Below are 16,287 nucleotides of genomic sequence, written 5' to 3'. Positions count from 1 at the left end.
TCCAAAACAATCTTGAGAAAGAACAGACCTGGAGGAATCATGCCTGCTCCCTGACTTTATACAACAAAGCTATAGCAATCAACACAGAATGGTACTGGGATAAAAACAGACATGTGTAATGGAAAAGGATAAATCTAAAGTCAGTCAGACAGAGTAAGACTAATATCCCATATGTGGAATCTAAAAAAATGATACAAATGAAATTACTTACAAAAGAGACTCACCAACATAGAGAAAACAAACTTATGATTACCAATAGTGGGGCTGCGGGTAGAGATAAATTAGGAGTTTAGGATTAACATATACACACTCCTACATAGAAAACAGATAAATGACAAAGACCTACCATACAGAACAAGGAACTATACACCCTGTAATATCTTATATTGAAAAAGAATCTAAATATATATATTTTTTTATTGTTTTAAGTAACTAAGTCTTATGCAACTCTTTTGTGATCCCATGGACTGTAGCCTGGTCTCCTCTGTCCATAGGATTTCTCAGCCAAGAATACTGGAGTGGGTTGCCATTTCCTTGTCCAGGGGATCTTCCCAACCTAGGGATTGAACCTGTGTCTCCTGCATTGCAGATGGATTCTTTACCAATGAGCCACCAGGGCTGTTATATATATAACGCTATATTATTTATATATATACTCATATGTGTATATACATACATATATATATATAAAAATAATGTAATAAATGTTAGTTGCTCAGTCATGTCTGACTCTTTGCAACCCCATGGACAGTAGCCTGCCAGGCTCCTCTGTCCATGGAATTCTCCAGTCAAGAATACTGGAGTGGGTGGCCATTTCCTTCTCTAGGGGATCTTCCCGACCACAGATCAAACCATGTCTCCTGCATTGCAGGCAGATTTATAAACACTGCAGGCAGATACATAAACATATGTGTATATATATGTGTGTGTGCTAAGTTGCTTCAATTGTGTCCGACCCTGTGAGACCCTATGAACTGCAGCCTTCCAGGATCCTCTGTCCATGATATTCTCCAGGCAAGAATACTGGAGTGGGCTGCCGTGCCCTCCTCTAGGGGATCTTCCTGACCCAGGGATCACACGCATGTCTCTTAACATCTACCTGCACTGGCAGACAGGTTCTTTACCACTAGTGGCACCTGGGAAGCCCATGTATATATATACATATGAATATATACATATAAAAAACTCACTCATTTTGCTATATACCTGAAACTAACACAACACTGTAAATGAACTAAATGTCAATTTTAAAAAAGGTTTTAAAAAATCCCTCAAGAAAAAACTCAGTGATCATGGAGTCCACAGTAAGAGGAACTAAATGAATCACGTTTTTGAGATTATTTCTCAGAGTGTTCCACAGAGAGATTCCACAAAAAGAGGGTATCATGATCCAGTGAGTTTGGGAAATGCAGTATAGTTCTATTAACACTCACAGGCTCTGACCAATACTGCATCAAACAACCCAACTGCTTATGTTTAGCGGCAGGGAAACGCACGCTGTTCCTTTAGGAGCATTTCCATACTAGAGACAGCGCTGCCAATGCTATCCAAGACTACCCTCTCCCATACTTCCTGGACTCCAGAACACACTTCTGTGACTTGCCTGTTTCCCTCAAGGCTGACCAATTCTTCTGATCAGTGATTTAAATATGATGATACATTTCACTTACAGTCAAATCTTCAATGATTTAGAAGGTACTATCTTCCATTTTGACCCAAGGTTCCAGCTAGTGTCTTTGATTTTTCTCAAAATGAAAATAATCCTATTGATTTATTTGTCCGATTGTAAAAAATGATACATAAGACATTGTTAAAAATATCAGGCAAATCAGAAAGGTACAGAGAAGTATTAATAAAAACCACCTTTAAGTTCATTATTCAAGAGATAACACTGTGAATAGCGGCAATCATTCTTTTAGACAGCTGTCTACTTACCTATACATCCTTAACAGACACACACACACGTTAAGTGGTATGATACTATACACACTATCCTGATAGTGAATTTTAGTTTTTAGGATAACATAGGGTATACTTCAGAACTTATCAAATGAATATTTTTAAAAGAAAATATAATAAATATGCCCAAACATTTTACTTCCTTAGTTTTTTAATTCTCATTGCTTTCCAGTATCTAAAATTTTTACAAATAATTCTTATTTTGATGGTCAGTATAAAATCAACAGGAAGCACCAAGGACTGTGGGTATAAAACAGTCTCTGGAGTATTTCCAAAATCTGTTCTGGAACATCTAGACACAGGGTTCGGGGATCATCAGGACTCTTGCACATGCGTCACCCTGCTCACTACCCAATACAGAGAAACTAAAATGAATCTGACTCAACAGGAATGTCTCTAGAGTTGCCAAATTTGGAGTTAACATTTCTCCTCATAAGGAACCCTTTAAAATCTATAAAGTAACTAGAAACTCTTTTAAAGATCAGTTTTCCATTGCCCAAGGAAAATCATTTACTAAATTATCAAGTAATTCTGGTAAAACTTAATTTCCACCACCCTATCCATTTATTTCTTATTGCTCCCACAATGATTTTTAACATTACTAATATTACAAATAACCATTACTCTCTTCTATTAAAAGTCTTCAGTGACTCCTATTTCCTACAAATAAAATTCAAATTCTTAAGCATGAAATACCAGCCTTTCCTGGCAATCCTATTGCTAACTTCCTGCACCCCCGAGTCCCAGAAGCATGCCATACACCAAATGTTCCACACTGTTCTAAATATTCCTTCCTTGACTTTTTCTTCTTCCCAAAATACTTTTTTTTTTTTTTAATTAATCACATCCTATCCTTCTACCTGGCAAACTTACATTTTACCGTTAAGAGGCAGCTTAAATGTCTTTCCTTTGGATAATATCTGATAGAATTAAAAAACTCAATAAAAGATCCTAAATCATATATAACATTATTTCTTACTGATGTTTGCAATCAGCACAGAAGAATCTTTATAACATTATTTCATTTTGCTATGGTTTCTACTCTGTGAAGAAAATTCCTATTTTCATAGTTATAAAATACTTTGGGATGATGTGCTGCTATTTTTGATGATGCAGGTTTTTATATAATCTTTAAAATATTAAATTATTTTAAAGTCAGTTTGGAAAATACTTTAAATCAAGTTGAAAATATTATAGCAAAAGAATTTTATCAAAATAGAATTTATATAACTTTGGTGCCTGGCCTTGCCTAAAACTTTCTGTGGAACTCATACTAGATTTTCTTACTATTTACCAAAGCTAAAACCGAATACACTACTTTAATAAGAAGTTGGTCAGGACTAAAACATTTGAAGGATTATACCATGGACTGATCCTCACTATCTAATAAGGAAATGACTTTAATGAATATCTACTATGCTACACCCTGGAGAAGGACATGGCAACCCACTCCAGTGTTCTTGCCTGGAGAATCCCATGGAGGGAGGAATCTGGCGGGCTACAGTCCATGGGGTCGCAAGAATTGGACACAACTTAGCTACTAAACCACCACCACTATGCTACACTGTGTAACTTGTATCCATTTCAATCTTCTTCCTTCTTTTAAAACAGTAAAGAAAACCAGACTTTTATGTGGCAAGAACCAGATTCTTATTAGAAACAGTGATGAGAATGAGAAAATAGACAGCAAATATTTTAAAAGGCCATTTCACATGATCATTTACACTAGCTCTCCACTAGTCTTTTTACTTTCTTATTTCACATTTCCAAGAATTCAAGGTACAGTGCTTATGTAATTTTAACAGTTACTTATAGAGAACAACTGTTTTGATAGGTTATGGTTCAAGAATATATAGGGAAAGATGGGAAAAAAAGAAGAAAAATATTTCATCAGAGGATTAAAATCTTAAAAAAAAAGCAAATGAAAATTCTGGAACTAAGTAACACAGTACATGAAAACAGGAACTCAACGAATGGATTTACAGCTGACCAAAAAGAGCAGAAAAGAGTAGAATAAAGGTCTAGTGGACTGGAAGACAGGTCAACAGAAAATGTCCAAACTGAAGTTCAAAGAGATCAAAGTCAGGAAATTACAAGTCCAGAGGGGGAAAAAAAAACTTAGAAAAGTCAGAAAATAATTTATAATGAACAGCTCTAAAGTTATAGTAACATGACATTTAATAATTTTATATTTCTTATAAGTGTTCTTTGTATATATCTAACATCTAATAAACAGGATAATACAAAGCAAGGACAGTCCTATCTTTTTCACTTGCTATTCCATATATATTACAATACTGAACTCAGTAAGTTTTCCTTCTAGTGAGAAAAGTTATAAAATGACTCATAAATTTTTTTAAGTCATTCTAAAACTATGAAAATCATATAAAGAAAAATGTCTTCAACAAAACTTCTTAAATTATTTTAGGTTAGTTGCAGCTGATATATACCATGATACCTCATTAAACTATAACTAATACAAATGCTGTCAAAATCAACACAAAAAGTTCCAAAGTGACAGGAATCACTTCATGTTTCATGAGGCGTAACCTAGTGTGTGGGAGAACATCTTTTTTTTTTATAGGGTATAAAGAGCATCTTATCTTCAGCTGCAGTCTCTAACCACGTGGATGTATGTCCAATGCTTCACTGGATAAAAAGACTCTGAGCAACAATCATTTTTCCTTAACCAAGCGGTCCACAACAGCAAAGGCAGAAAAGCAGGACAAGGCCTGGCTGGAGATTCAGGCTGAAACAGGAGTGCAGGAGAAGATGGCAGTGAAGGGGAAAGTGAGATGTCAACCGCAGACAACCTTTCATGTCATGCAATGAGAATCTCTTTCCTGGCTGCAGTAAGTTGATACTGAGACAGCACACATACCACATGTACTTCCTGGACTAGTAACTTACACTGTACACAAAGATCATCAGTAAAGCTTAGGCTTCCCAGGTATGGGGAAGATGCCAATGTAAGAGCACGGTGTGGCCTTTGAAACCTTGTGTCCCAGTCAACACTACAACTTCGCTGATCACTGCATCAGATTTTACAACTGATCACTCATTAGAGGGAATAAGGCTGGATATAGAGAAATTTCTCATGGAACTAACCCATGGTGGCGCGATTGAAAAGGAGGGGGAAATGTGAGAAATACTTAAGAAAGAAATGATTGTTGGGTATGGCTGTGTGAAATGAGCAAGACGAAAACGTTCTTTTAATCATTAGATAATACAGGTACAAGTACTTTAGGTTTTTCAGAGTCTATGAAAAGGTATAAAATATATATAAAAAAAAAGATATGGTTCCAAAACATAAAAGTAAAACTACAAAACTAAAGTTAATTCCAAAAGCAATTTATATTTCAAAACACAACCAACAGCAAAAAAATAAACATTTGATATGGGATATAGTATTTGATAACAGTATAAGATGGAAGCCTCTAAATGAGTAAGGCCAAGCCTACAGACATCTTAAAACAGAACTAAGAGAAAAGAAAATGGTGTCTTGCTTTTGGTCTTATGAAATGGCTAAATAACAGTGTCACCAGCTATTAAAGGGAATACAAGCGTATCTGGTAGGAAAACTGATGAGCTTGGTTTTGGACATACTGAGGTTGAGGTGCCTACGGAACAACTTGAGTTCAACAACTTATTCCTAATTTTAGGGCCTGTTTAATACAGAAAACACATGATGAACAATGACAACAACATAATGAACACTGATGGCTATAAATTCAAACTGCCCCCCTACTTCAGTGGATCACACATGGTGTTAAAACAAACTGTTAGTTGGGAGAATCATTAGTTGAAATGGGGAGTATCAGATAAGATTAATAGATAAATCAATACAACTATTTCACATTCTGTTTATCTTCCGTGCCATACATCTAGTTCAAAACTAAGAGAATCATATTTCAGCATTTAAATTGCTCACAAAGCATATTCACAAATTGCCCACCTCCACTACAACCCCTTTTACTATCTCTTTGCCATGTAAAAACTTTATGATGATTGTTCCAAAACAAAAGGAAAGCTGCATGTTGCCCAAGGCCTATACATCAAACTCATGTTGATCTATTCCTCAATCCAATTCTAGGATTTCTGGGCCAGAGTGAACAGTGAGTGATTACAAATAAAGTCTCGAGTAGCAGTAGCGAGGGTGAGAGGGCAGGAACGAGGAGGAGCTGGGAAGACTGGGGTGCTGCTTCACCCCAGGGGAGTCATTCAGTAAAATCAGCATTATGACCACATTATGAGAGGCAACGTGGTATAATGGAAAGTATCTGAACTTTGCAGTGTGGCAAAACTGAATTCCAATTCTAGCTCTCGAACTTGCTACGGGATCTCAGAAGGTGGGGAGATGGCAACAAATGGAAAAGGAAGAGTATACAGACTTCTTTCTTTCCTCTCACCCCACCTCCTTCTTCCTTCGTTTGGCCCATGAGCCTGTAGTTAGAGGCTTATCTGCCCCAGGCACTCAGACGACTATCTATTTGGATATATGATGTCACAGAATCCTAGAATTATAAAATGGTAAGAGTAGAAAGATGAAGATGGTGGCTTCAAGAATATAGGTGATCTGCCCCAGATCAATCTTTTAGTTTATTTAGTGGCAACAGGAATAGGTATTTGGGTTCCCAGCCCAGATGTTTCTCCCCTCTATGTCACAAGTTAAACCTGGAAAATATATAATTAATTAATTGAAGAGGGATTTACATTTTATAATTTTCCATAAAGAGCAAATTTCCATGAATTCCTATTAACAACCTCTGTTCTCCAAGTATGCCATTGATTCCAAATTCAGCATGAAGAAATACTGTATTATATCATTCTTTTGCCAGAAAGATGAATAATAAATCTGGTGGCTGGGAGTAAGAGCAGTCCCTGCTCACTTACCAAGCATAAGTGATTGGAGGAGTTAAACACGATCATACCAGAGTCCTAAGCTACATTATCATCTTTCTATCGTCTCTCTGTGGTTACCAAGAGAAATGCTATTTCTTTGACTTCTTTTTTAAATGAAGTTTCTACTTTTAAATCTTTTCCAAGCAACGTATAAGTGAATGCACACATGAACAAACAAAGGAGTGAACAAAGACAATTGATAATTATTCTAAGCCTCTGGAGAGGCAACAATGTGGAGCGATTAAGAGCATAGACTCTGAAACCCAAGTGCTGCTGCTGCTGCTAAGTCGCTTCAGTCGTGTCCAACTCTGTGCGACTCCACAGACGGCAGCCCCATCAGGCTCCCCTGTCCCTGGGATTCTCAAGGCAAGAACACTGGAGTGAGTTGCCATTTCCTTCTCCAATGCATGAAAGTGTAGAGTGAAAGTGAAGTCACTCAGTCGTGTCCGACTCTTAGTGACCCCATGGACTGCAGCCTACCAGGCTCCTCCGTCCATGGGATTTTCCAGGCAAGAGTACTGGAGTGGGATGCCATTGCCTTCTCCCTGAAACCCAACTGCCTAGGTTCAAATCCCAGCTACGTGAATTTTTAAGTGTATGACCCTGGCCAAGCTCCTCAACCTCTAGGTCCTCTGTTTCCTTATTTATAAAGTGGAGACAGTAATTGTACATACATCCTAGAACTGTTAGGAAGATTAAATGAGGTTAGAGGCCTGGCAGGAGGCAGGCCCAACAGGTAAGCATGCTATTGCATTATTGTTCTGTTATTACTGCAGGGTTAATGGATATATTTGTTTCTGGCCACTGTGCTGTAAGCGAAGAACAGACAAAATGCCAGGCCAAGTTCAATAGGTAGGAAAGAGCCAGGAGTTCCCAAAGAAAGCTGCCTGAACCAAAACCCAATTTAAGAGAAATGACATTGGCTTTAATTTTAGAAGTTACAAAGATCTTTTCTCTTTAGTTCCTTTCCTTATTCAAAAAATAGATGGGCGCTGACACAGCAGGACAGATGGGAGGGAACGGGTAAGATGAAATATAAGGAAGCAGCTACAATAAAAATGCCTTAAAAGTTCTTAATTACTGAGTGCTACCATTCATGAGGAATTTTTAAGAGTCTCAAAGCTATTAAAATGGTAATTAGGTCCCAAGAAAACAAGAACCAATTCAATTACATGCTGGATGCTTTCAAAATTTAAAGCCCTCTATTAAGAGGGTTTTGAACGAGGCACAGTTATAATTACAGGTCCACGACCAACCTTAAAGCCAAAGTGTAGGTTCCTGGCTGACGCTGGCTCTCCCGAATGAGGTAGCTCCCCTCAGCTACACTCAAGAGCTGGTCTGCAGCTTCTCGGGAGATCATGCCGTGAAACCTAAGAAACAAAGTCAATTCAGAAACTGCAAGCTTTCCACCTTTTTTGATAAAACAAAACCTCCCACCTTCTCCTGTAGTTTTCTGGACAAAGTACTGCCATATAATCGGAGGGGAGCAGTTGGGTTTAACTGTGCTTGTGTTTCCCAGGGCCTGGCCCTGGGCCGGCTTCTCTGTAGTGACAAGAACAGCACCGAAGTAGCTCTCCAATCCATTTAACAATCACGGAGACAAAATTCACTTCCATCTCCGGGAAGATCAACCACCTCTCTCAAGAGGACAATTCCCTTCTTATGTAGTTGCCTGACCATATGGACATGCTAAAAAAATACACAGAAATGTGTCCTACTTCCTTTCTTCACACCAGTGGCATTGCTTCAAACTTTTGGCTCAGAGTCTATGGTTGGCAATTTTCCAGGACCCTGGGTTGCCCTTAATTGGCATGATTGCCCAATAATGTGCATAATCTGCATCAGTGCATACTCAAGCCAAGAGCCAACAACTGTAACACTTGCTTTCACTCCCTGCTAAAACACTATTTTTGATTAACAGAAAAAAAGGAGTAAGAATAAACACAAATAACACATTCCTTATATAAAACATGGTAGGTTCACCTATAACATTCTGACATAAAACACTGGAAAATTTAGAAACATCAATGTAACTAACCATTAGTATTAAAAATATAAAATCACCTTGTATTCGTATGGTGATGCACAATTTACAAAGAACCTACACATATATTATATCCTTTTATTAACTCAAAGAAAATTGAATTAAGCAAATGCTCAAGTGAGACTATAGCTTTTAAAGGTACAAAAAACCCCAACAGTCCCTTGAATTTGGAATGATACATTGAAAAGGCCCTGAAATGGTATAATAATAATTTAAGAACTTTATGAGAGTTCAAGTTGGTCTTTCTCAATTTAAGTCTTAAAGTAGCTCGTGTAACTATGCTCAATTAGAACATGTTTTAGACAACATGACAATTAGAATAACAATGTTTAATGATGGCTCCTGGTATTTCTTATCTCCATAAATTTCCTCAATCGTTCAGAACCAGATCCACTCTGATTCTTTTGGAACAAGAAGATGGTAGCCTATCCCTGGTAATAACACATATATTAGATTATCAGATTGATAAATTTTAAGTTTGCTACTGCTAAATCGCTTCAGTCGTGTCCGACCCTGTACGACCCCGTAGACAGCAGCCTACCCCACAGACAGCAGGCTCCTCTGTCCCTGGGATTCTCCAGGCAAGAACACTGGAGTGGGCTGCCATTTCCTTCTCCATTTTAAGTTTACATGACATCAGTTAATTGAGAGAATTTAATATCTCCTTGCTTTTAAAGGCGCAATTAATTTAAAAGGAAATCTCATTCAAGGAAACTAATTTGGGGACAAAACTTGATGATGGTATTTAAAGACTCTTAAAACTATTCGTACCAGTTGACCCAAAATTTCCCTCCCAGTAAAACCTTTATGCGCTAAGATATTTCTTATAGTATTACCTTTAATACTATAGTTTAAATTCAGCCTACCAGCCAAAAGCATAGAAATGACTATAGTATAACGTAAAGAACACCACTGGCTCCCCACAACTCATAAGCGCCCAGGTTTTACTTACAAGAGTCCTGAAAATGTAAACAGAGCTTTAGACAAAAATACTTGTTTTAGACATTACTGTTTATCTGAAAGATAAATGAATTTGGGGAATGATAGGATTATAGGTGATTTTTGTTCTCTTCCCCAAAGGGCTATATTTCTATTTTTTTTTAATAATTAGAAGAATCAAGGACTTTAAAAATCGTTAAATTTTTTCATAAAATAGAAAAATGCTCATTATTAATATTAAATCAGGCTACAAAAATTCTATGTATAATAACTCAATTTGGAAAAACCATTAAGAAAATAGATCTTCAGAAGATAATACTTCAACTTTTTAACATTAGTTATTTCTAGGCAGAAAATGACTTATAGAAAATTGGAAAATAAAAGTATAAATGTAGAATAAACCACCCATATCTTTACATATATGTGTATATGTATCTATATGTTTAATATATGCATACATACAAATATATACATTCCCTCATACACATCTAGTATTATTTATTTACTCTACATGGCTTGCATCTATATGTTAGCATTGTGTGCACATTTTTCCTCAGTTATTTTTCGCAATACTTATCTTTATGTTCTATATTTTCACCAACTATAATTACATTTATAGTCAGAAAAATAATTTAACTCAATCAAACTTCAACACTTCTCTCCTCCTGGTTTTATTTTTTACTAAAAGTATCCATTTACCTGTTTCTCTTACATATTCCAATCTATAAAATGTTTTCTGATAATCCATACTTACTCTCTTCCGTAATATTTTGGTCTATTTTCTACCTATTGGGAAAGAGAAGAAGGATATTTATGAAATGGAAATGTTCAGAATACAACTCAACATTTTGAACACGTGACAAACTAAAGCATATATTAAGAGAAAGAATTAGAATAAGATTAGAAAAATCAGAGCCTGCAGTCCCAATGCTGTCAGCAGATCAACTCTTTCATTTGGACTGGTCACTTCATCTCCCAGGCCTTTTTCTTATCTATAAAATTGTGCTTGTAAAAACAGTTAGACTAAATTATCTTTCATTTCTAGGACTTTATCAATCTGAAAAAAAAAATTTACATCGCTTTATTCAAAAAGTAAAATAAAACATCCAAAACCTTAATGCCATGGTTGTGTCAGAACAGACTGTGGCTTTCTCTCCCATCCACTCCCTTCCTGTTGCACCATATTCCCCATTCTGTTAACATCTCCATATAATCTTGCCCCTTTGTTTGCCCCTTCAGCTCTTCCTTCACCACAGTCTACCTCTCCAAGAGCTTTTCCTGGTCTGTGTGCTCATTGTATCTAAAGAAAGGTCCAGTAGAATAGATTCTAAGGAATTTTCCTGAGGTAGACTTAGAATATTAGACCTGTTCATTCAAGAGACATTTATTTAGTGGCAAATAACTGGTAGGCATCATCATAACTGTAATATGACAAACCAGTCGTTACTCTTGAGATTTACATTCTGATGATGAGAGACAGACAATAAGGAGGTTTGAAGAAACAAAACGAACAAGAGAATCGGAAGCAGTAATAAGTGCTATAATGAAAAGGAGAATGAGTAACAGCAAAGGGGGGACTGATGAGGTGTTTAGGTTGGGCGATCAGGAGACTGCTCTGAGATGACACTTAAACTGGGTCTTGACAGAAGTGGAACAAGGGGGTAGCTTATCGCAGTGGTCCATTGTAGGCACCATGCACTACATTCACTGAGTTCATGCTAGGTGTTATAATTACATTTCTGAATTATTTAATGCTCACAATGAGATAAAGTATTCTACTTCATCCTCATAAGATAGTATTATCATTCTCATTACGCTGCTGAAGAAAACTGAGACTCAGCATGCTTAGGGAACTTGATCAAGGTGACCTGGTAGAACCCAAGGTGAAACTGGGATTCGTACTCTGAAGTAGCAAGAAGGGCCCAAACCCTTTGTCTATTTGACACTGATTCATCTAAATTAAATATGGCAGTTTCCCAAAGCATCTCAGTCTATCCTTTTGGGGACTATCTCCCTTCACCTCCACACAGAGCCTGACCACCAAGTTTAGGCGACCTACCCATGGGTCATCAAGGTCTGGTACTGTTTTCAGCAAGCTTGAGGTATTTATTCATATTTGAGAAATAAATTTTGCAGTTCAATGAAATGTATGATCTCTAGCATATGCTGCTGGCTTATCTAGCCCAGATCATTGTCTTTGAGCTATTTTTGAATTCTCTAAAATACAGGTAACTGATACACACACACATACACTCTTCCTGTGTGGCAGTGGTTTAATTGACTTCTTCCTTAGCCCTCCTCAGGGGAAAAACAGGCTTTGTCTTTAAGTGCAATTTATCTCAACATTCCTTGAATCTCTATAAATATATGCTATTTTGACTTTTCCTTTAGAACTGATTATTAACATTTGCCTGGTTTTCTTCTATGAGAAAATACATTTTAAACACATGTTCATCTTCATTTCTGTAGGAGAGACACAATGTTACCATTTACTGAAAATTGTATTTATGTAACACTTTACCCTTTAGGAATCTTCTGTTGTCTGTTGAAATTGTAGTCAAGTCATTCAAATTCTCAAAAGTAAATTCCACCTGATTTGGTCTTGTTGCATAATTTCTCTGCTCATAAACCTCAGTGTGCTAAAAATATGCCAGCTGGTCCCCACAGCTACAGAGGAAGAGCAGGGCCACAAAACTATTTTTGTTTAAGAGCAAACCTTTGCTTTTGAGAGAAAAATTTAATCTTTAGGTCTTAAATAACTAATTTAAGGTTCTATAGTATTATATGATGAAATGTTTTCCAGAACAACTGTGCAGTGTTTATTCAAATTAAAAATATGTAAATCCCTGGTACTTGACTATAGAGGAACACTTGCAAATGTATACATGAAGATATGTATAAGAATGAAGCACAGTTCACAGTCATTTTAAAAATGGAAATAAATATACACCAACAGAGGAATAACTAAACTGCTTTACAGTATAAATGATATGCATGGCTTGAAGGAATAATGTAGCTCTAAAGGAACTAACATGAAGAGGTCACCAAGATAAATAACTGAATACAAACATAAGCTGTAATAGTGATACAGTATGGTACCATTTAGGAAAATCACTTGTGCATGCAATAATATATATCTACAGCATAGAGAGAGATCTGGAAAAATATATACCAAATTCAAATGATACCTTGAGGAAGATGAGAGATAATTAAACTGAGAGGCCCCTGGGAAAGGCAAAATAGGACCTTAGGACTGCCTGTAAAATAATCTTTTAACAAAGAATATCACCATAAAAAACCAGAAATCAAGAACAACTTTTGTACAAACTAATAGTGGAGTCTCAGACACATTAGAATGGGTCCCCCATTCTAATTTGGCATTTCCCTCAAATTGTGGTATCTTTGTAGGTGGCTAAAGATAAATTACCTTATTAGACATATGTGACCGAGGTAAAAACAGAGGAAAGGTCTTGAATATACTCTACTCATTAATGAAAATCTGGGACAAGTACAAGTAGTAGTGAAGACTAAGGAACTGCTGGCCCCAAATGGTGTGGCAGTCAGTGGCACTGAAACTGAGCAGGACTCTGTGTTCAGCAAACTTGCCATATTTACTGCAGGGCCCTCCCAGGTACAACAGCCTCTCCTTGTCCCCTATTTCTTGTATGTAAAAAAAGGTTTTAGTCTCCTAGGCCTTTCCTGAGTTCCAAAGAGGAAACTCAAGTAGGTACTAATCAGGGAAGAATCAAGCAGTTTCTCAAGTAGTAGAAACAAAAGCAGTCAAGAAACAGTAGCTCAGCAATAAAAGCACCCAAGTTCCCCCTCAAGGGATACACACAACAATCTGACATGTATTTTTGAGTTACTCTGCAGGAACTAAGGCCCATACCAGGCAGAGGCCAGTGACTATGTGCTGACCGAGAGTTAACGATTAGGATTCTTAAACACCACCCCATGACCTCACCATCAACCAATGAGAACAGTCATTTCCCCTGCAGCCCTCAGCCCAATGTTGCCTTAAAAAAGCCTTCCATGAAAGCCATTGAAGAGTTCGGTTCTTTTCATCAGGAGCTGCCCATTCTCTGCTTAGCTAGGCAATAGGTATTGTACTTTCCTTCGCCAAACCCAGTGTCAGTAAATTGACTTAGCTATGTTGCAAGTGTGGAGGCAAGTTTGGTTCAGTAACAGAGTTACAACCCAAGACAAATACAAATAGTGATTACTTATTTGATAGTTCTGCATTGGTCTACTTACTATATGCTTCCACTGACTGCCTAAGCAACCATCTTCATAAGACAATTAATTTTGGCCTTATATTGCTGAATAATTTTTTTCCTTTACCCAAAACATCTTGAATTAAAAGAAATTAGGTAAACATTGATTACCTAATAGTAAGTTCAAAACAATACTCACACACCAATTTACATCTTCTTTGCATTTTTATAATGGAACTGTCAATGTTTTAGGTAAACATTGATTACCTAAACAGTAAGTTCAAAACAATATTCACACACCAATTTACATCTTCTTTGCATTTTTATAATGGAATTGTCAAATAAAACTTAAATACAAACTAATTCTTTTTTTCTCTTATTTAGGTAGTGAAGAGGATCAGATCATGCCACTTTAGCATAAGGATTATTTTGAGCTGAAGGGAATTAAGAAAGAGCAAACACAGGAAGAGACACCTGCCCTCCCCATTTCTGTCTAAAACTAGGGCATAGATTTAACTTCCCTTTGTAAAGGCATCTTCTCCTGAAACAGGAGCAGAAGAACCTAACTTCAGAGACAATGATCACCCAAGATGACTTGAATCTGCATAATTAACCCTTACTAAGTAGCCCTTACTTACTGTACAGTTCCTAATCACCTTCCCACAACTTCCCACCTCTCTCGGAAGCCCAGACTCCTGATTCCTTTGTCTCTTTTACACACTTGAATATTCCTTGTTAAAATAGCATATAAGCCCTTGGGTGTAACTGCCTCTTAGGGTTTTCATTTACCTGCTTTGAGCCCCTCCTCACCTAAGTGCATATGAAATAAATCTTTTCTGTTAATCTCTCTTTTGTTAAGTTTAATTTGTAGGCCCAGACACTGAATTTAAGAGGATAGAGGTTTTTCCTCCCCTACATGTTTAGGGGATGTCTAAGGTATCATTATTTAAGCAGTGACTTGGGATAGTCTTTTCAAACTCACAGACACTATAGCATTACCCTGATAATCAAATTAAAGGATTAGTTGGTAATATAACCACCTTACAATCAATTTGAACTGGATTCAAATGAAATCGTACAAATGATTATATATAATCCTAAAACTAGTTTACTTGCAAGTAGATCAAACTGGGAATTTAAATGTTATATGCAATATAAAAATGTTTGTGTGTATATAAACATTTATATGCTTATTTCTAAGTTTTTGAAGTTCATAATAATAGTCAAGGACCTTTTTTCAGACAAGAACTGGTTGAAGTCAATGTGGCTAAGACGTGATTTTAAATTAGCACTTGTGCTGAATTATATGCTTTGCTTTCTCTAATTTTCTGTATTTAGTAGGTAACATTTTTTTATGATAGCATATAGTGGGTAGATAAAATGAGAAATGAGGAGAACAAAAAATTCCTAACTAAAAATAAAAGGTGCTCATAAAAGGTTTTGTAGCTTGGTCTGCATAAATGTTGTATGTCCTTCCACCACAGAAAGAAAACTTAATCTACCATTATTGAATATAACATAAAGTGCATAATATAAGAATTTGATAGCTAAACAGATGCCATTCTACAATATTTTAAATGTCAATGGAATCCATCAAATTAACATTTATTGTAGAACTTTGTAAGTAATGACCTACTTTCTTCATACATAAAACATTTTAATCAAATTCATCAAACCACAATCTTCCAAACTAAAGTCTTAATTCTTATATTTTATTTTCCACAAAAATAAAAAGGACTTATTTCATATAGAAGTATTTTGCTCTCCAAAGAAAAACTAAAAACAGCAGAAATTAAAAAATATATATATATAATAATTGTTAATCCTCTCCCTTCCTCTCCCACAATAATATAGATTCATGTTTTGGATTACTTCTTTAATGAAACCCTATTCATGGCCACAGTTCAAAACAGTAGTTCTAAAAAAATGTTTTTTCTAATTTAAATTCAATTTTAAAAAATATATAATTCTGAAGACAAAACCACTAGAATAATGAACTAAAACAGAACACTTCCAAAATGTTCAGTGCTGTTCCTTCCTAACAGTGGTACTGACCTAGTCAGACATCAATCAATACTTCCCTTTTGTTTATATTTGAACAATGGTACATAGAGGCAGCCTCTTTAAACTTAGTCTGGAATTCTATAGGATGCTTTCTGAAAGGGTATAAATACATGAAATGTTAAGGAATATGATCTTGGCCAAATATTATTAATTTTTCAGGTAGCA

The 16,287-nt window shown here is 36.2% G+C and overlaps 1 protein-coding gene across 3 annotated transcripts in view; it reads right to left on the bottom strand.

The window, feature by feature from the left end:
* The window catches only part of CHN1 (chimerin 1), a 202,251-nt gene that overhangs the window by 120,151 nt on the left and 65,813 nt on the right, over nucleotides 1–16,287 (bottom strand). For 2 of the 3 annotated variants that reach the window (XM_005202319.4, NM_001113247.1), the window contains 2 exon segments: nucleotides 10,599–10,630; nucleotides 8,118–8,231 (listed from right to left, as the gene is read on the bottom strand). The exons of the other annotated variant lie outside the window; for it this stretch is intronic. In XM_005202319.4, the coding sequence (XP_005202376.1) occupies nucleotides 8,118–8,231; nucleotides 10,599–10,630 (146 nt within the window). 3 annotated transcript variants of the gene reach the window in all.

Source organism: Bos taurus, chromosome 2 (assembly GCF_002263795.3).
Source record: "Bos taurus isolate L1 Dominette 01449 registration number 42190680 breed Hereford chromosome 2, ARS-UCD2.0, whole genome shotgun sequence".
In the NCBI taxonomy this organism is placed as follows: Eukaryota; Metazoa; Chordata; class Mammalia; order Artiodactyla; family Bovidae; genus Bos; species Bos taurus.
Note: the sequence above shows the minus strand (reverse complement) of the source record. Positions and strands in the feature narration are given on the sequence as shown.